The following is a 21,355-nucleotide window of genomic DNA, read 5'->3' as shown; positions in this document are numbered from 1 at the left end:
TGAACGACCTCTTCATGAGGGCGCGATTCAGGTGTCTGAGATCGAGGATGGGTCGGATGCCACCATCTCTCTTGGGGACGAGGAAGTAATGGCTGTAAAAGCCTGACTCGCTCTGGGCTGGAGGAACCTTTTCCACGGCTTCTTTTGCCAGCAAATTCATCACCTCTGAGCGCAGGACATGGGCGTCCTTGCTCTGCACTGAGGTGGGGACCACGCCGCTGAAGCGCGGGGGTCTTCGAGCGAATTGGAGTGAATATCCTCGCTTTATTATCCCCATAACCCATCTCTACACTCTGGGGATGGCCTGCCAGGCCTCGGCCTGAGTGACAAGGGGTTGAATTAACTCGGGTGACTGGCCGCACGGGGGCAGAACACTTACGAGGGATGGAAGAGGAAGTTTGCTCTCTTTTTGAAAATGTATGTGTTTTATAATTTTTTCCACTATCATTGCGGTTGAATGCTTGGGCGCATGAACGGACCCGTTGATTGCACAAAACACATTTCCCTCTGCACACGGAGCTGAACGGGGTGTTAAGAGGTGTAAGAGAGGCTGCTTGAGGTGACGAGGGGGTGAATTAGCTCGGGTGACTGGCCGCACAGGGGCAGAACACCTACGAGTGATGGAAGAGGAAGTTTCCTCTCTTTTTGAAAATGTTTGTGTTTTTTTATTTTTTCCGCTATCACAGCGGTTGAATGCTTGGGCGTTATCTTGGGTCGGGGTCCCTGGCGCTTAGGAAGAGGGTAGCGTTTGACCGAGCGTGAGCGTCCCCGCGTCTGCTGTGCTTTAGCGGGCTGAACAGCGGGGACGGCAGGTGCTGGTTTCGCAGGCTGCTGAGTCGGCGCAGATTTAGGGCGAGCTGAGGCAGCAGCGGAGCTGGAGCGCTTAGGCAGGAAATGTTGCATAGCCTGGGACGATTTCTGTGCCTCCGTGAAGCGTTCAGCGAATCATTCGACCGCCGGGCCGAAAAGACCTTTGGGAGAAACTGGAGCATCGAGGAAGGGGATCTTATCCGCGTCCTTAATCTCCGTCAGCATCAACCATAAATGGCGCTCGAGCACCACAAGGCTGGCCATCGATCTCCCGATCGCCTGGGCGGTGGTCTTGGTGGCGCGTAGAGCCAGGTCAGTCACGCTCCTCAGATCCCTGAGGGTAGCGGGGTCCAGGCCAGACTGGAAGAGGAACCACTTTGGAGAGGATACGGAGAAGCTCGGCATCCATCCCGTCTTTACATGCTGTCATCGAGCAGCTCGTCTCCACTTCCCCCGAATGAGATCAGGTCGCTCGCACCAGCAAAGGGACGCTGATCAGACCGTGAGAAAAGGACGGGGGAATACTCTCTCTGCGGCGAGAGCGAGGCACGCGGGATCTGGGCCGGCGTGAGCTCGCTCGTAGCCGATCGCTCGACCCCTTTGCCCCGCTGTTTTTTCCTCACAGGTCCCTGGGAGGAAGAAAACGGGAGGGCGCGGGGGGCGGAGTCGCTCTCTGAAAAGAAAGCGATCCGTGAGCGGAGAGAGGCGAGACTGAAGCTCTCGCAATGGGAGCAAATAGCTCCCGTGAGCACAGCTTCCGCATGGGATTTCCTCAAGCAGGAAATGCACTCCGTGTGGCCGTCATCGGCGTGCAGGGGAGACCCGCACGAACCGCAGTAACGGCATGGCATTTGCAACAACGCCAATTTGCTCTTTTAGAAGCTCTTTTAGAAATCGCCGGATGGCGGCAGGGGAACCAGACCGGAACTGCTGCGTCGCTGGAGCGGCAGAGAAGCAGGTCAGCTGTGCTGAGAGCTACCGATTCCAGCTGCGAAGGCGTGTCAACGGCGAGCGGTTTCGGATCAGCTTGAGGACGTAGAGTCTTTGCTGAAGGAGAAGAAATCTGAGAATCCTGTGGCGAGCGCCTGCTTATATAGCCAGATGCCCCGCCCATTCTGGCGGGCTTTGGCGGGCTTCGTCGCCATAAGCTCGTGCAGCTCTGCTGCCGAGCCATTGGTTCATTTTTTAAGCACTGCACGAACCAATGGCCGTGCAGTTTCACTGCGTGAATGAAAAGGCTTCAGTTCAGGAGAAAAAAGGCTTTTTTCCCATATGCGTCTTAAGCAAGATGCAGTACAAGTGAAGTATCGAAAGGGAACCTGATTGAGACCCCCATATTCCACACTCCAGTATCCGATGAGCTCTGAGTGGGCTGTCCACAGGTGGATCTCCTCATTGGTCAGTCTGAGGAAGACAGCGTTGAGATGCGGCTGGATGTAATAGGTGCGGAACTCATAGAAGGTTCCGTGCTGCTGTAGCTGCCAGTAGCCCCTCACTGCAGAACAAAGATCCAGGAGGCGGGGTTGGATCCACATCTAGGGGGTGGAGATGGGTGGGTTTAGGGATCAGGGGGTGGAGACAGGTAGGTTTAGGTATATGTAAGGTGGGAGGAGTTGGATCTGGATCCAACCTCTCCCCCTGGATCTTGTGTTCTGCAGTGAGGACCAACTCGCTGCTGCTGAGGTCTGGTGGAGATCGATGCCTTGGGCTGCACAGGAAATGTAAAACAAACTGCTAGTGACACCATGTAGTCATTATTGGAACTGTTCAACTGAGATACAAGTTTTACATTTGTCTGAATCTATATGAACTATGAGATTTTATAAAACTCACTCATTATAGAAATGGCAGCGCTCTGCTTCGGTTTCTTTTTTATTTCAATTTCCTAAGGTTTTTAAGGCACAGCCCCCCATCTAAAACCTTGAGTACATTTTAAAAACCTTGAAACTCACATTTGATGTTACAGATAAACTGTACAAATGTTTACGTTCAGGCTCAAACCAGTCAATTCCCACTGCAGGACAAAGGTCTATACAAATTATGTCCCAAATCCATATATGATACACAGGATTTCATTTAAAGCAAGACAACTCCTACTTAACTCTGTGCAAGGACATGTTAAAAACTGAACAGCTAGACACATTTGGTATAAATATAGAAGGGTCAAAAAGTCTCAGACAGCATTGGGAATGCATTTTCTTTTGGACCTTTAAAGATGGAAATGTAAGAAGAAAGACATTAAGTTTTGGCACTTTTTCAAAGTCACTAAATAAGTCATCAAATAGGCAAAACCACGTGAACTCCTTTGCACGAAAAGGTCAGATCATCTTTCTCAAATCATGATGCTGAACACGGTCATCAAGTTTTACACAAACTTTTGGAGTTCATGAAACTAAAGTGCTGCTGTTATTAGAGCAAACAAAAAGGAGTCATATTAAGACGTTTAAAAATTTAACAGAAACTAATGCTTAATGTGTAGTTTATTCTTGTAGTAGAATGCAAAATATAAGCATTTTACCAGTAGTCTGACATTTGGACCTCACTATATAATCAATATACTGTATATGCATGAAGAATATGGGCCTCCAACATTAATGAAACACATTATTTGTGTCTATTTGAGTTATTAAACTATTTTGTAATGATTTAATGCTTTTGTAACTCCTGACCAGGGCCGTTTTAACCATTGGGCTAGGCGGGGCTGAAGCCCCGGGGCCCGAGCAAGGAGGGGGCCCGTGATTGGCTGTGGAGTAGACTGACTGGAGCGTCGATCGCCAAAGCCACCACGCCCCCCACGTATTAGCGCTGTTATTTAGTTGAGATGGCACATTTTTTCTTAAGGTGGGCTTTTAGCCCCGTTGTACCCTATATATATATATATATATAATTATTGTGATGGGGGGCCCTGCCCCGGTCATAGCCCCGGGGCCCAGTGCGGTCTTAATGCGGCCCTGCTCCTGACACTGCCAAGGTCTTAACAAAAATGTAAAAGTCCAATAGACTAGCGTTTGTCTTTTAATTCGGTGCCATTAAAATGTCACACAGGTTCAGTATCATCAGATTGTTCTGTAAAGAAAACTTACTTTGATGAAAGTGAGCTATTTCCCATTGTGTAAAACTAGTTGCTGATGATTAAACTCACCGTAGGTCGGCTTTTTACAGACAGACAGACAGACAGTGTTCTAAGATACGTGACGCGTTCCGGAAAATACCTCGTATTTGTATCATTTTACTCAACGTGAATCTGAACTGTACCTGTGCCGTTCTGAAAGAAAGAAGAACACTCAGAGTCAGTACGGAAGCCGAAAAGTGCCGTTCAAGTTCGCTGCAGAAAACAATGAGCTCTTGAGCAATGTTTTTTTTTTTAGTGGGATGTTTTCTTTTTCTTTTTTTTTTTTTTTACTAATTATCAGCCTTTTTAACGCATTACATTGATAATATAAAACAAATTACAGTTATAAGGATTAGATAGGCTATAGGCAGGGGCCTCATGCACTTATTATTTTTGAGAGGGCACTAGGTATTCATATTTTTAATAGGCTACGATTGACTTTGTATTTAACGTGAATTTAATTAAAAAAAAAACATTGTAAGTTACTAATTATAACACTTTCGTTGTACAGAAAGAGAGCAAAGAACATTTACATTATCAAAGAACATTATCACTGATTTCAGTCTAGCCAGAGTTCACTCTCAAAAACTCACATTATAATCACTGAAGCTGTTTAGACTGTGAAATGCATATCTTACTTACATCGTTGGCACATCTGCACTTTGTTGTTTCTGATGAGAGAATTAATTCGCCAAAGAGCAGAATTCAGTCAGCGACTCGCGCAGTGAACAAAACACCAGCGTTTCATCGATGACTCATCTGAACGCCTCTGATTGGCCGTTGCATTCATAAACTCAACTGACTCGTGTGTGATTGGTTATAATGTGCAGCGCTGTAAAACGGGCCTGTCTCTAGCTCAGCGCCAGCCAGCGAAAGCAGATTTGAATTTAGCAGCACATTTTTTTAATGTGAATTTTACATCACACCCGTGTGATTGTATCAATTATAAAAAATATGATTAGGCTATTTTTGTCTTTTGGAAGCTGCATTCAAAATCCAAGTGGCTCGAAAATCTGAGGGGGAAGTTGGCCCTGAAAAATAAAATGCTTGAAATGTTTTTGAAATAATTATCTTACCACAACTGCATTTGTTTGATCAAAAATACAGTAAAACAGTACTACTGTGAACTTCGAGTGCCTGAAATTCGAGTTATTAAAGGTATAGTCCACCCAAAAATAACAATTCTATCATAATTTACTCACCCTTCCAAATGCATTTCTTTCTTTAATTATTTAAAATAGCTACAATATAGCCTGTATGGGGGCCATTAATAGCAAGACTTCTGTAGTTAAAAAATCAAGTAGAATATAATCAAATATACCTTTTATTGTTTATTTTTAATGACTTGATTTATTATTGGTTATTTGTCAGAATTTCTGTATTGTGTGTTTGTCCCATATTTGATTTTTTAAAAGTTCCACTTTGCACTTTTTCATAAAAATTAAAATTATTTATTACAATTTTTTTTTTCAAAATGTAAAGACCCATATTCCCTGCTAAATTATGTAGTTAATTATTACATTACGTAATTACTGTCAACTGCATTCCATGTTTTGTGGACTTCTTTTCATTTCACTTTGGGGCCAATAAACAGGGACACACCTCCCAGCCAGATCTGTTTTGGGGGATATTATACAGACCAATGCATTTTGGATTGTGCTCAGCAATTTTTAGACAGACTGGAATGTTTATCCCTTAATAAAGAGAGAGACAATAGAGAGGCTCTGTTCTCAGTGTTGTTGACGCAGGACGGTGGGTAGGTGGGGTGGAAAGCCTTCAAAATATCAGCACCTCTCCTCCTCCTCCTCACTTTCAAACTATATGTTGCTCCTCATCACCACCAATACAACACTCAGAAACGAGCTGGAAGTCATCAGTTGCTAAGTCAAAGCTCTCAGCCTGAACTTACAAATACAGATTTCTCTTTTAAAATCCGGATTTCCTTTATTTGAGCATCATGACTGGAACAGCAGTGGTTTTGATGAGTCTGGTCCTCATCCTCTCTGTGGGTAAGTCACTCCCATTGGAATTGAAAAAAACACTGTTATTATTTTAATTATTGATGTGTGCCATTTGCAGTTAACAAAGATTTATTGCAATGCGATTAATCCAACAGTACCCATTTTTTTCAGGTGCAGAGGATAAATCAAGATCCTACCACAGGGTAATTTATACACTAAAACCCAGAACAAACACCTATCAGAAGATGAGCTATGATGCATAACTGTGAATTGTGTGTGTGTTTTAAATCTGACAGCCTGCATGTGGGGGTTTGAGTGTCAATCAAGCATGCCCTCTCAACTACTCTCCCGTATGTGGTAATGATGGCATCACATACGTCAATGAATGCACCCTGTGTGTGCAGAGAATGTGAGTCCATTCATTTGCTTCTGTTTGTGTAGGATAACAGCATTGCTGTATGGATTTTGCTGATAGTTAGCAAGTGCTGTGGTATGGATGCTGTGATGTTGAATCACTGAAATGGTGTTTGTTTTTTAGGCACACTAATGCAGACATTTTGATTGTGAAAGAAGGCCGCTGCTGAGGTGGAGGACCTTATGAAATCATCACTTCGCTTTTCATATCTATGTTTGTTTAAGAGTGTTGCTTGCTATGCTCATCCATAGGATGTGATCAGTATACCTATGAACAGTAGATGTGTGAACATACTGCATTTTAAAAAGACAAAATACTAGTACTAAAAAGCAAGTACTAATTGCAGTTTCATGACATCTGAGTGACTAGTGCAGAGTGTTTGTTTTTCTATCAAGTCAGTTGGGTTTTTTTTATGATACTGTCCTGTCTTTCTTTAATATATTTCTTTCCATATCATAAATTTCTTCCTTTATTTCTGTAGGAACTGCTCTGAGTGCAATGTTTTAGGGGTGAAGTTTTGGAGTTACAGCTTATTTTTCTAAATATGTTTAAAAAATCTAACAAAAACTGACATGATGACAGATGACAAGCTGTGGGAAGACCATTTATACCTTGATTTTACATTTTTTGCTAATAAAATAAAAATACTTGGTCAAACAAATGTAAGACTGACCAGCCTCACTTTGTCTCGCTTTTCTTTGCAGCATGTTTATCACTGACACTGAAAAGCAACCACACTGGACACACCTAGGCATATTATTCTGCATGATCTTTTTACTCTCATTTAAAATTGCCAACAAATCATCTCGTTCTATTAAAAACATTGCTGACAAAAATCTTCGATTTGTATCAGATGCATCAGATGTATCGATTTGTATCATTACGCTTTTAAATCTTCAAAAGCGGCTGATGCCTTGCACACTTTGTGGCGGAACATAATTTTCAGAAGTGTTTCGAGGGACTGTATAAGGTGACGTACCAATACAATGACCGCTTACGCACATGTGAGTTTTGACACCACATACATACACTGTAATGTTAAATATTTAAAAATACAACGCGATCTATGATAATCACTCGTTTAAGTTCTTCCTGAGACATTAATATTAACATTTAATTCCTGACGATGCGCTTTCTGGATGACAGATAATTATAACGCATCACAAATATTCTGAACTAACAGCATGATTTGAGTTAAACGTATTAAATAATCGTGTTTGTCCTGATATCCTTATGCTGAGACTGTTATCGGTCAATTTTAGAGGACTTACAGAGCACAAGACACTCTTAAGTCTTAAATTCAGCACATCATCTGTCATGGCCAAAAGCAAATTTGAATACGTGAGAAACTTTGAGCTCGACGACACATGTTTGAGAAACTGTTACATTGTGGTTCGGCTAGATGGACGCAACTTCCACAAGTAAGTGTTTCTGTACAGTTACAACATGCTCTTGCAGAACTAACACTGTGTCTTATGTTTGTACAATTTCGTGGAGGGCAGAAAATCAGTGATTACTGAAATTACTTTCAAAATGATATTTTTGATTCCAGGTTTTCTGAGCAGCATAACTTCATGAAACCCAGTGATAACCGAGCTCTGGGTTTGATGAGCCGCAGTGCCCGTTCGGTCATGGAGGAGCTGGAGGACATCACTATTGCCTATGGACAGAGTGACGAGTTCAGCTTTGTGTTCAAAAGATCAACCAGTTGGTTCAAAAGAAGGGCCAGGTATAATTGTATGCTGACACATTGCCGTAAATAAACTTGCCAGAATCTGCCTTGTATTTCAAAACCATCTTGATGCCAAACAGCACAGCTGGAAGATGGTTGTCCAGGGTTATGCTGTCTTGGAAACTCACCCATGAAATGTTTTCCTTTCTCTCTACAGTAAACTGATGACCCACGTGGCTTCCCAGTTTTCCTCTAGCTTTGTTTACTACTGGAAGGAGTATTTTGGGGAGCATCCGCTGCTGTACCCACCCAGCTTTGATGGCAGGGTGGTTCTGTATCCTAGCAACCGTAACCTAAGAGACTATCTAAGCTGGAGACAGGCAGATTGTAAGTGAATGTATTTTGTAGTAGATTTAATGATAAAATGTGTTTGACTGTATCATGTATAAAACAGTATAATAGAATGAAGTAGAATCATTTTTGACTTCTGAAATTTACTATGATTGTACTTAATTTCATGCCAACCCTGTGGTTGTGAATATGGTAATATTATCATGTTTGCTTGTGATGGAGCATTAATGTACACATGCTATATGTTAATAACATAAATATATTGTATTTTGATTATGCATTAAAATATAAATGTGAAATCCATTATTTTTTACATTCTAGGTGTCCTAGAAATGAACGTCTAGCTATACAGACTATATAAACATTTAACAATGGATTTAAAATTGTTTCAGAATCTCAACATTTTTAATTTTAACATTTGTTATTTCTATTCAGGTCACATTAACAATTTGTACAACACTACGTTTTGGACTCTGGTTCAGAAAGGTGGACTGACCACAACGCAAGCTGAGGAGAGACTCAGTGTATGATCAGTTAAAGTATTATTTGTTTAACTGAGTATTTTTATGTTTGTTCTGAGTTGTTTTCTTTAGAATGCTTGTAGAATGTTTTATAGAATGCTTGTCACTAATGTACAAAGAAGGTTGTCATCCCAAACAATATAAACATGACTATTTAAAAGCTGACTAGGGTTTTTTCTATATTTTAGGAATATTATCCAATAAACAGTTTTAACCAGAAACATAATGAGTATTTAATTACCAATATAATTTGTGAATGTTTAATTTTGGCTTAATTGGATTTTATTTTTCCATATAGTTTTAATTAAACACACCTAATTCCAGTACAGTTATTTTGTTTGTTCACATTATATAACTGTAGTGTAATTTACATCAATTAAATTACAGGGAACACAAGCAGCGGATAAGAATGAGATCTTGTTTTCTGAGTTCAGTATCAATTACAATAATGAATCCCCACTGCACAAAAAAGGCACAACTTTAATATGGGAAAAGGTAAGCTGCAGCTGCAAAACATTTATTTTTTATTATCTTTAATGAAATTTTTAATTCTTAAATTCTTTCCTTCAGGTGAATGAAACCACAACTAAACAGATCAAGCGGCCAGATGAAGTACAGACAGAAATTACTGTAACACGGACCAGAAAAAAGGTTACAAGTCATTCCTGTGATATCATTGGAGATCAGTTCTGGGAAGAACATCCAGACATTCTGGAAAGCGACCAGTGTTGATCACATGTTTAAAGACCAAAATACAAGCTAATTTTTCCCTTTGGTATTAAAAAAACATTCAATGTTTGTTTTTATTGTCTTTTTTTGAGCAAACTAATGTGAATGAAGGGGGATATTGCCATGTTATTCCCCCCCTAAGATTCCTAGTCTTAGTATTCTCTCCTGCAGGGATGAGCATCTGTTTCACCTCACCCCCGACTGTGGTGACGACTTTAAAAGTCAGTTTTTCTGCAGCCAAATTTTTGTGTCATTACATATCCGGTACTATATGGCACATTTAATGAAATGAGAATTAAATAATTACTTAAAGATATATTCCAGGTTAAACTCGATCCACAGCATTTGTGGCATAATGTTGATTACAACAAAAAAATGTTCGATTTGTGCCCCATTTTTCAAAAGCAAAAATCGAGGTCATAATGAGGCACTTGCAACGGAATTGAATGTGGTGAGTTTTTGGATGATTTAAAAACAGAAATGTTAATCTCAATTTCATAAAAAACTTTTTTAAACTTGTGCATTGTTTGATGAGCTGTTTAAGTTTAGCTCAATCCACAGCATTTGTGGAATAATGTTGATTACCACAAAAATAATTTTGACTTGTACCCCCTTTTTCTTGAGTAATTTAGTGTTACAGATTTCAGGCCCTATTCACTTTAATTGTAATTGTCTCACTGTAACCCATATATATATATATACATGCAAAAAAATAAGAAATCAGGAAGGGGGCCAACACTTTTTCACACCACTGCATATACACACACTACCGGTCAAAAGTTTGGGATTACATAATACAGGTGCATCTCAATAAATTAGAATGTCGTGGCCAAAGACTTAAACTACTTCAGTCTGTGTGCATTGAATTTATTTAATACACGAGTTTCACAATTTGAGTTGAATTACTGAAATAAATGAACTTTTCCACGACATTCTAATTTATCGAGATGCACCTGTATGTGTGTGCGTACTGTATGTAAGGCGAGACACTGCAGGTGAATATGGTAAAAAAAATAACTAATAGTTATCGCCTTACCCAGCTGATTGATTACATTGATAATTGCAAACATTTTTTGTATTACAATTTTCTAAAACGTTAGGTTTAAATATGCAAATGAGTGATTATTTAATGAAATATGCGCTAATTTGCATACATTTCTAGAACAAAAATCTAAACACTGGATGATGTCAGTTTCAAAATTCTTATTTAAATTTTTTGACATATTAGAGTCAAAAGTTTTTACATAGGGAATTTTGGGTATCTCATTTTTGTCACTCCATAATTCAGAAAATGCTTAGAACGGATAGAAAACACTATATTTTCATCATTTTTGGGGGGAATAAATTGTTGTATATAATCAAGCAAATGACATATGAACAAATCCCTCTGTAAAAACCTTCAGAATATAGACAGGAATAAAAATGTAAAGTTTGGTGTGTGTAAGTGCTACTGAAGTGGAGATTTATGGCTCAGTGTAGGAGAAAAAAACTCATTTTAAGAAAACGGCCTTTTAAAATATGTATTGTAATTGAAATCTATTGACACAAATAGATAAAGTGCTATAAAAGAAACACATAACAGTGTCTTTTGGATGTTTTCTTTCCAACAGTCTGAAAAAACACTTTATGAAAAACCAAAAAGTCCAAAATCTCAAACTTGACAGGTGCATGAAAACACAGTGTTTTTGCCTGCAGTGTCTCCCCTTAAAGAAGTCTCTTATGCTTATCAAGGCTGCATTTATTTGATCAAAAATACAGAAAAAAAACAGTAATCTTGCAAAATGTTATTACAATATAAAATAATGTTTTCTATTTTAATATCCTGTAAAATATAATTTATTTCTGTGATGCAAAGTTGAATTTCCGTCAGCCATTACTCCAGTATATAAAGTGTCACATGAGATTCATCAAAGAATCCTGAAAAAGTATCACAGGTTCCAAAAAAATAGTAAGCAGCTCAACAGTTTCCAGCGCTGATAATAAATCAGCATATTAGATTGATTTCTGAAGGATCATGTGACACTGAAGACTGGAGTAATGATGCTGAAAATTCAGCTTTGCATCACAGGAATAAATTACATTTTAATGTATATTAAAATAGAAAAACGTTATTTTACATCATAATAATATTTCACAATATTACATTTTTTCCTGTATTTTTGATAAAATAAATGCAGCCTTGATGAGCATAAGAAACTCCTGTAAAAAAAACATTAAAAATCGTTCTGATCCCAAACTTTTGACAGGTAGTTTGTGTGTGTATATATATATATATATATATATATATATGGTGCACAAATGCTGTTGATTAAGCTTTACTCTTTACTGAGTTATATTTGTTATTATCAAAGCTTTGACAGATCTGAACATCCTAGGATGCTGGTCTGGTCTTTCCTGTACTTTGATGTTGGACGCAATTAGATGAAGTCACAGAATGATTGGCGCAGCATGTAGTCTGATCATGAAATCTCTCTCTCTCCTTATCTTTGCTTCTGGTTTTAATGAATCCTCTACACTACTCTCTGTACTAGCTGTTTTGAAGCCAATGTGTATATTATTACACACAATGATGTGTGTAGTGTGTAATATGGTATCCCTGACCTCGTTTCATGCGTAAATTATAACAGTACATGTACACCGTTACTGTAACAACTGTAAAGGCCTTTCAAGACCAATTATGAACACAATATTTTTTTCTACCACTGGTATTTGAGCAATTGCAAAGGTCAGTAGTATAGCTCACTTAGCATGCAGGCTGCTGATAGAAATCTCTTAATTTCTTTTAGTTTTAATTAGGGCTGTGAATCTTTGGGTAGACAGCGATTCGATTCACGATTCATAGGTTTTTGATTCAATTCAAGAACGATTTTTGCAAATTTAGAATGATTCGATTCGATTCACAATTAAATTCGATTCAATTCGATTAATGATTTGATTCTGCATTCTTTAAGTGCATTCACAGGATTATTTAAATGCTTCCCCTAAATTCTTTAAATGCTTAGTCAGGGGGCAAACTACACAGAAGCCTTTATGGTTACAGAACCATAGGTTAGAGAAAAAAAAAACTTTTGTCCGTTGTTAGATGCTAATTTAATGATGCTATGGCATGACATGGCACATGTAAAAATGTATGTAAGCCAAGATTTAAAAAAGAGCTTTAAAAGTATTATGTATAGGCTAACATTTTGTCACACCAGGAGCGTAAGTCATTCTGTTGGTTTGTAGATTTCATTAAATTTAATGTGTAAACTTTATTTAACAAAATTAATTTTAGTTGTTTTCAATATTTTTTTAATTAAAATTAATAAAAAATGATTAGAATAAAATCTAGTCAATTCTGTTGTTAGGGATTTAGCTATTATTTTTTAATGATTCCAAATAGAGAGAATATTGAATGAATCCAACATGATGGAAATGAGCTGTTTTCAATTTACAAGCATTTCCTGTTACAAGGCGCGGTTTAAATCAGCTCGTGAGCACGAGGCACGCATGCGCTGGAGTTTCCCGCTGACAACCTGGAGGCAAAGCTGATCACCACTCTTTTTCAGTTCATTTCACAAAGGTAAGGAATATTATTTAATTTATATATGAAAGAAAACTGTTGTTAAAATTGTCTACTTTGTCTAATATAGGCGTCAATCGAAAAATATTAGTTAAGGTCTGCTATTTAAGATGGATTGGTGATAAGTTAGCTGGTGCTCTTGAAAAATAAAGATGCTAATTCGTTCATGTAACATTAACTGTTTGCCAATATTTTTGTAGATTATTTTAAGTGACCTTTTGTGGCCTAATATCCACATCACGTATTGGTACGTTTGAACTAGGGTGTTGCTCATAAAGTATGGAAAATCACGTTTTACACCGATGAATGGCTGAAGGGGTTCATTTTAAAACTATTTAACGTTAGCGCTGCCGTTGAACAGCGCGCACGTCGTTTCCATCACTCCAGTGCACTTCTCCATTTCAATCCATCACGTTGGCATATTACGAATAATAATCCATAAACAAGTGCATTTTGTTGCACAACATCGTAAGGTTAGAAATCGAGCATCGAATTTTTTTATATGTTACATTTGTGAGTACCTGGCGATCTGCCAGGACGTTACGCGCTAATCTAACGTTACAGTAAACATGGGCACACGAGCAACAATGAAAGCTTGTATGTATTTTATTTAAATAAAATCCCTCGAATCCAATCATTCCTCATAGTTTCATCCTGTTAGGAGCTAGCAATTAGAGTAAACGGTCATTCTGTACGATCGCGATTGTACGGAAGCCCTGAACTTGGTTTATTTGGTGTTTCAGGGAAATAAAAATGATCACTATAAATGTTAGCTATTTTGGCATACAGTGTTATTAACATTCCACATTTCTATTAAAGCAGAAGTTTGTAATTCATCGTCAACGTCTGTGTCTGTTATTCATACCTGGAATCATTAAAATTATTTTATTAACCTCATTAAAAATAATAATACTAAATTATTTTTTGTTAAATCAAAACAATTCATTTAAGTAGTATTCATTAGCATAGTACTCTGATTAAACCAATATTTTTGTTTCAATTTTACTTAAATTTTTTGTGTGTGCTATTTGCATCTACTTATTTTGAATGGCTAATTTTTAAGGACACGTTTGATTAATTCTAACTCGATTCTTAATAGTTGTTGAATTCAATTAATATTATTGCTTGTAATCTGTTGCCACAATTTTATTGAGTAGATATAGTGTATTATTTTTTACAGTGATCATTTCAGAAGTGACAGCAATGTCAAATACAATAATTTTATGTATGTATGTATTATAATAATTATTTTTATTTTTTTTACAAGGAATTATTTTCTTATCTATTACTTTGAATTTGCTATAAGAAATCAAATACACTGCTGGACAATAATCAGTCATTTGTAATCTATAATTTTTTCCTAATGGCAATTTTATGATTGTTTTATATACTACAATCAATTATTTCAATTTTCTACACATAATAAGGTAGAAAAATATACTTTATAGTTACTGTACTGTAATAAATGATATGCCAATTAGCAATGCATCATTCATAAATTTTATTTATTTATTGTGTTTATTGTCTTAACGTTTCAGTTCATTCTGCTTTTTATTCAGGTTAGCTGCAGATATAGCCTGGCACGTCTTAAGTTCTATGAGCGCGAGATTCTCTTTAGTGTGAAAACTTCTTTATCTCATTTTCATAAAATAAAATTCTATAGTATTTAACTTTTCCTCTCCATCTGCGAATGATGATTCTGAAAGAAAACGTGCCGATGTCTGTTTGCTATAGCAACGAAAGCTTTCATTCATCTGATTATCAGATAAACCTCGCGCTCTTATTTCAAGGTTGTTGTTAATGCAGTGGTTATTTTAACAGTTTCCTTCGTACATTCGGTTGAACGACATTGTTAAAACACATTTATCATTCAATGGAACTGTGCGTGCTTCAGACACTTACATTTTTGCTCCGTCCATGCAATAAATGCGCAGCCTTCGACTGCTCAGGTAATGTCGTCGGTATGACCAAGAGCCATTGAAAAACCACAGAAAAGTAAAACTACTTCACTTTAGCATTACTGGCCACGAGTCCTAAGGAGAGATCACACATCAGCTGCTCAAAAGTGAGACGAATGGAGAGCGAGCGCAATCTGTGCCAGTCACAGGCGGTTAGTGGAGCGCGTGAAGGAGAGATGCGAGGCACGAACACTGTTCAAGGTCTCACTTAATTCGTGCTTGTAGTAATTTAATGTTTATATATTTTGAAAGCATTGAATCGCTATAGAAATCGCGATTCGTTCGATTATTAGCGTTTTAAAACGATGACTGTCCGAAATCGGCGATTCACGATTCAAAAATCATGTTTCAAGATCGATGCATATGCATCGTCAGGGTTTGTAATCGATGCATCGATAAAACGAGTGAATCGTTACACCCCTAGTTTTAATACATTACATTACACTCTGTGCTAGCTGTTTTGGTGCCTAGGTGTATTTTATTTCACATAAGGTTATATTGGGTATCTCTGACCTCATTTTGTGCTTAAATTATAACAGTGAGTACTAACAGCATGTTGTGATTGTAACAACTGTACATACCATTGAAGACGGAGGACGTCTACTAATTAAGGTAATTGTCATCTTCATCATGAATCGTATTTCATCATGAAAACGTATTTTGTAGGAATCTGTTACTTTAGTAAAACCATGGTCAAGTAAATTTGATAGACATACAGACAGATAGACAGACAGACAGACAGATAGATAGATAGATAGATAGATAGATAGATAGATAGAGAGATAGAGAGAGAGAGATAGAGAGATAGGTGTTTTTATGAATGGTGAAGGCAGGCTGAAGCAGGGGAGGTGCTTGTATCAGGGTCATAGAAGGCTGTGAAGATGCGCTCCTCTCACTGCCTCCGTCGGTCTCTACAGACAAACACATACCGGTGCTGTTCATCATGAATGCTGTTCATCATGAATGCATGAATGCATAATCGATAATAATTAATCGTGCACGGCTCGTTTATTTCGTGCATTTTCGTATTTTTACATTTTATGATGCTTCAGGGCGTGCATTTGAATCGCTGCATGGTCGCGGGCGCAGTGCAGTTCCGATTGTTTTTATTGTTATGTTCTTTACATCTGTCTTTAAGATGCACTGCACATGGCGAGGACATTCATACTGGTGAGTGTTATTGTATTACAGTCATTGTAAAATAATGCCGGATGCTCGCTGTTGTGTATCGTGGAAGTCTACGTGGAATAGAAGATGCTGAGCAGTGGAGCTCGTTGGCTGGAAATTGTGTGAGATTGATTATCTGTTGGTCTCGTGATTGATTTATTGCACTATTAGATGAACGCTGGCATGGGGACTCATCTCGTATCCATGACAACACGGAGCACTTTATCACTTATCCACAGTGGATCAGCCCTGCCAGACATAAAAGATCTCATGAGGGCACTAAGGTAATGCTGACTGCAAGTAGTGTTGTGAGAATGAATCTTTGTAGTAGTAGTGCATCAGAGGTTCAGCGTGCTATATTTTGTCAAACTCCACATGTGCGGTATTTTGTCGTAAGATGGCTTGTGAATCAAACGTCTTAAAACCATTTTAATTTTATAATTCAATAGCCTACATTATATTTCAGCATAATTATATTTATTATACATTCAGTGAAATGTTGAACTAAAAATGTTTTGAAACGTCTTAGTATTTGGTATATTGCCATGAACCCCACAGGTTTGTGTATGTTATCCAGAATGATTTAAAAATAATCGAAAAATCATCTTGTTTATATAGAAGTAAAAACATTTGACCTTTAGTACAAAGTTGCTTTTGTGATAAGTGACTTATAGTTATAAATATTAGAATATTCTTAAGAACCTTAGGATATTTCATCTTGGTTTTTTTTGGCATATTTTTAGTTGAAATTTGCTGTAAATTTTTCAAATTCCTAAAACTTCCAGTGTATTTTTGTTGAAATATTGAAAAAGAGCTATATGTAATAAACCACTTGCCTCATTCTTTATATTTTTAACACTATCATGTACAGTATATACCACCATTTTTGCATAATGGAATTTATCTTAAGTAATTCTATTCTAACCTGACTGATTTGCCTTCCCAGCATCCATCTGAGGCAGAGGTCAAACTTACTGTGGGAGGTGAAGATCTGATTTTACAACTCCGGAGAAATGAGTGAGTTTGTGCTCATGATCATATAAGCATCTCCATTCACTGTCCAGCAATACTCCACTGTAGCCACATTTCACTTACCAACTGGAGGCGTCGTGATATATTTACAATGAAATGCGTTGTGCCAAAAATACACATCTATGTGGTTTCCCTTTTCATTTTGGCACAAGCAGATGTGCATGTGTTGATGGAAAGCGTTTGCACCGCACGAGCATTAAACCATATGGGAGTGACATTTGATACGCCTGCTCCAGGACACCGGAAGCTGAGCACGTCACATGGTTTAGTATCTCCCCCAGGAGTGCATTGCCATTAGGGAGTAAGTTAATTAGTGAACATGATAACAGGTTGATAACAGAATACATCAGGTCGATTATTTCTGAGGTGTATCATTGGCAATAAAAGGCTAGTGACAGGACTTCAAAAGACCTCTTGTTTTGCAAAGATTGGGTTGGATGCCACAGGAAAGCCAGGCTACAACCAGCACAATCCTCCGCACCAGCTGTGCCAAGTTTTGATACAAAGGGGCACTAATTTACAACTTACGATATTTTTGCATTGCACCATTAAACTTAAGTTGAATCTTAACTCCTTGACAGGGTTTCTGTGGGCCTTAAAAAGTCTTAAGTCAGAGCAGAAAGTTAAATCAAGATACACTGCACTGGAAAACAAGACAATAATACTAAGGAAGGACATCATTATGGTACAGTGCATTCAAAATTATTTCTTCTATGGCATCCCTGTGAATTCTTAAGAACAAATTATGAAACTGAATAAAGTACAGAGTTAGTTACAAACTAGTTAGTATTTACCAAGCCTGTAGTGTGAACTTTATGCTCTATTTAAGTAAGAACTTGTAAACGGCTCGTTTACAAGCAGAGGAATGTACACACATGCATTGTGGTACTCTTGTGAATGGCGGCGGAGACTGACCTGGAAGAGAAGAAATCGTTGAATAAAGTCATTATTTTTGTGTCTTTGTGCACAAAAAGTATTTTTGTAGCTTCATAACATTACGGTTGAACCACTGATGTCACATGGACTATTTAAACGATGTCCTTACTAACTTTCTGTGCCATAAAACGTTTCAGTTGCATTGTTGTCTATGCAGGGTCAGAAAGCTTGTGTTAAACACAGACCTTATTTCAGACATTTAACCAAAAACCCATTAAAAAAACCCATTGACATCAGGACCATGGAACCGGAAGTGCTAAAATGCTAACTAATTTATGGGTTATATGTCATCCTTGCAGCACTCTATTTGAGTAGCACTGATATGACATGTTTCTTCTTTTGGTGTCTCGGCAGAGCTATTTTTGTATGTCGGGGGTTTGAGTAGCCTACTAGTATGATTTTCTTTCATGTGGACTGTTTATCGATTAAGGCTGTTGCAAAATCAATACGGTGTTAGCTATACCACGCTCATCCCTGCATTCATGTCCAAGCACTGAATATTAATATATGCTGGGTTTCATTTTCTCTTCTGGATAATTCTAATATTTGTGCGACAAGATAAAAGCAAGGGAAATGGCTTTAAAGATATTCATCTCTGTACAAAGGCTCGGGTTAATACTAACTGGGGTCAAGTTTGTCATTAATTAGAGATATATTTCTGTCTTTGGTGTGTTCTGTTTACGATGAGTCATTCCTACTTCTGAAAGCCTGTGGACTAGTGTGTATCCCTCTGTTTAGCCTTTTAACCTCCCATCTACACCCATGGGTCACTCAGTGAGAAAAACAATCCATGCTAAATAGGTTTCTTGACAGCTTCTCTCACATTAAACTGCCGCTGAGCTCTCATTTATAATCATTTACATATTGAACTGATAAATCTTTACAGTTAAAGCCAGTTTGCTTTGCTGACTGTCTTTGTTTATATATGCACATGAACTCATATCTGTATTAAAGCACTTTTAGCTAAAATTTTATATGAAATACATCCCATAATGTACACAGTGCTGATATATAATGCTTTTTTAACAAGTTTCTTAGCTTTTTAAGGATTTAGTAGCAACAGTATGGTTGATTTCAGGGGAATGGTTGGCTGTCAGTAGGGATGGGCAGTATTTCAGATATATGAATTTAAAATACCTATTTGAAATACAAAATACTTATTCGTAATTTGTATTTTTGTACTTTCAAAATAACATACTTACCAGTCAACCTCTTTATCCCTCAACCCCAACATTCATGCATGTGAGCTGCAGCTGTACAGCTCCATTCAGCGTTGGGTGAGTTTGCCGCGAAATGAAATTCAAATTCACACTCGCACGTTTGCAGGCAGTTTTTTGTGCACGCGCTCCGAGACGGAGTGGAATGTTGACAAGTAGGCCTGCACTGTTCTGACTAAAGGCCCTTTCACAAGGGACGCAGCAAGCGGAGGAATCAACGCGCAGCTGCTGCTTTCTCTCGTAGTGGAAGCGGTTTGTGCAGTTGAAGCCTTGTACTGTCGCCTGCCTCTACAACCTGCTGCCTGCGCGCTCCTCTCGCAACTTTTTTGACACTTGCTCGCCTTTGTATAATTCCCCCAATACTAACCAACTGCAGAACCATACTTCATAGCAGTGTGGCTAGGCGGGTTGTGGCTAGAAGGGATACAGCAAAACCCGGAAGCTAACAATAAATTAAATTTTCTACCTATTAGATTGTGTTTTATTAACGTCTGCACCTAAACCTACCCCTTAAAATAATGCAAAAATAGTAATTTTTGTTGTACAGTGTGAGAAATATTACGCTATATTGATGTGCGCATGCCCAGCAGTTTTTGCTGTATGCCATCCAGCCCAGAGATTCGGTGCATTCGAAACGGGATATATCGCCCTCCGAAGGGCACTTCGGAGTGAAAACAATCATGGCCGCCATATTGAAGGGTCGTTCCAAACCGAAGTGCTCAAAACTGGCCACTTCAAAGGGCCCTTCGGAATGAAGGATTTCGAAGGGTACAACTGATGGACACTTCGGGCTCCCATGATCCTTTGCACTGATTCTTTGCATGATGACGGCGTGTGGGCACGTGATGATGTCGCAGAAGGGCACTTCAAGAAACAGTTGTTTGGTCCCCTACACCCCTCAACCCTTCGTAGCTCTCACTCCGAAGGGTTGAGGCATAAGGATGAGCCCTTCCGAATGGAACGCAGGGATTGTCTTACTATAAGGAGATGAGAGGGTCTGTATTACTTACTACTGGAGAAAGCGTAACGGCTAACTTGGATCAGGTGTCCCTTAATAACCAATCACATTACAGCCTTGACGTCATTGAGTTGTGCGACAATCAATTGTCGTTTACGGATACCATAGGAATGAATGAGAAGTGCCGTAACAAGCTGTTTATTCAGCGTAGTGAAGCCTCTCCTCCATTGACATCCACCCTGCGTTCCATTCGGAAGGGCTTTTCCCTATGCCCTAATCCCTTCAAAGGGTTTACCCTCCGGAGTGAGAGCTTCAAAGGGTTGAGGGGGGTAGGGGACCAAACAACTGTTTCTTGAAGTGCCCTTCTGCGTCATCATCACGTGCCCACATGGAGGCGCCGTCATCATACAAACAATCTGCGCAAAGGATCATGGGAGGCCGAAGTGTCGGTACAACTGATGGACACTTCGGGCTCCCATGATCCTTTGCGCAGATTCTTTGCATGATGATGTGTGTGGGCACGTGATGATTACGCAGAAGGGCACTTCAAGAAACAGTTGTTTGGTCCCCTACACCCCTCAACCCTTCGTAGCTCTCACTCCGAAGGGTTGAGGCATAAGGATGAGCCCTTCCGAATGGAACGCAGGGATTGTCTTACTATAAGGAGATGAGAGGGTCTGTATTACTTACTACTGGAGAAAGCGTAACGGCTAACTTGGATCAGGTGTCCCTTAATAACCAATCACATTACAGCCTTGACGTCATTGAGTTGTGCGACAATCAATTGTCGTTTACGGATACCATAGGAATGAATGAGAAGTGCCGTAACCTGAATCCCACCTGTCGCAAAAAGTCAGTGACTTCTCTTATAAAACGGCATTTTTTTCGTGGTAAACTCTAAAAATAGTTCAATCCAAAAGTATTGTTTAGTGTAAAACATGTTGAAGATTAGCA

General features: G+C 38.7%; 3 protein-coding genes and 1 pseudogene across 5 annotated transcripts in view; 3 read left to right on the top strand and 1 right to left on the bottom strand.

Annotated features, from left to right (window-relative positions):
- Window positions 1-4,105, bottom strand: part of LOC107680905 (protein NipSnap homolog 3B-like) — a 7,886-nt pseudogene extending 3,781 nt beyond the window's left edge.
- Window positions 4,106-5,636: 1,531 nt separating this feature from the next.
- On the top strand, window positions 5,637-6,991 carry LOC107680933 (probable pancreatic secretory proteinase inhibitor). The gene is made up of 4 exons (XM_016477030.1): window positions 5,637-5,931; window positions 6,055-6,086; window positions 6,180-6,292; window positions 6,422-6,991. Exons 1-4 carry the CDS (start codon window positions 5,880-5,882, stop codon window positions 6,465-6,467), a joined length of 243 nt encoding a protein of 80 aa, XP_016332516.1. The 5' UTR covers window positions 5,637-5,879; the 3' UTR covers window positions 6,468-6,991.
- Window positions 6,992-7,210: 219 nt separating this feature from the next.
- On the top strand, window positions 7,211-9,640 carry thg1l (tRNA-histidine guanylyltransferase 1-like). Of its 3 annotated transcripts, XM_016477028.1 has the most exons (7): window positions 7,211-7,302; window positions 7,561-7,719; window positions 7,851-8,027; window positions 8,188-8,357; window positions 8,757-8,845; window positions 9,230-9,337; window positions 9,413-9,640. In XM_016477028.1, the coding sequence occupies exons 2-7, from the start codon at window positions 7,616-7,618 to the stop codon at window positions 9,572-9,574; spliced, it is 810 nt and encodes a 269-aa protein (XP_016332514.1). In that variant the 5' UTR covers window positions 7,211-7,302; window positions 7,561-7,615; the 3' UTR covers window positions 9,575-9,640. The 3 variants fall into 3 exon arrangements, with proteins under 3 accessions (XP_016332514.1, XP_016332515.1, XP_016332513.1); XM_016477029.1 differs by lacking the exon at window positions 7,561-7,719 and having other exon boundaries at window positions 7,221-7,302; XM_016477027.1 differs by lacking the exon at window positions 7,211-7,302 and having other exon boundaries at window positions 7,309-7,719.
- A 6,435-nt stretch (window positions 9,641-16,075) lies between these two features.
- Window positions 16,076-21,355, top strand: part of LOC107680935 (disintegrin and metalloproteinase domain-containing protein 19-like) — a 26,862-nt gene continuing 21,582 nt past the window's right edge. Inside the window, 3 exon segments of the mRNA XM_016477031.1 lie at window positions 16,076-16,261; window positions 16,430-16,542; window positions 17,205-17,275. Coding sequence (XP_016332517.1) covers window positions 16,132-16,261; window positions 16,430-16,542; window positions 17,205-17,275 — 314 coding nt within the window. The 5' untranslated portion in view covers window positions 16,076-16,131.

The sequence above is a fragment of the Sinocyclocheilus anshuiensis genome, unplaced genomic scaffold (assembly GCF_001515605.1).
Source record: "Sinocyclocheilus anshuiensis isolate Anshui unplaced genomic scaffold, SAMN03320099.WGS_v1.1 scaffold1462, whole genome shotgun sequence".
In the NCBI taxonomy this organism is placed as follows: domain Eukaryota; kingdom Metazoa; phylum Chordata; class Actinopteri; order Cypriniformes; family Cyprinidae; genus Sinocyclocheilus; species Sinocyclocheilus anshuiensis.
The sequence above is the reverse complement of the archived record's forward strand: the minus strand, read 5'-3'. Positions and strand labels throughout refer to the sequence as shown.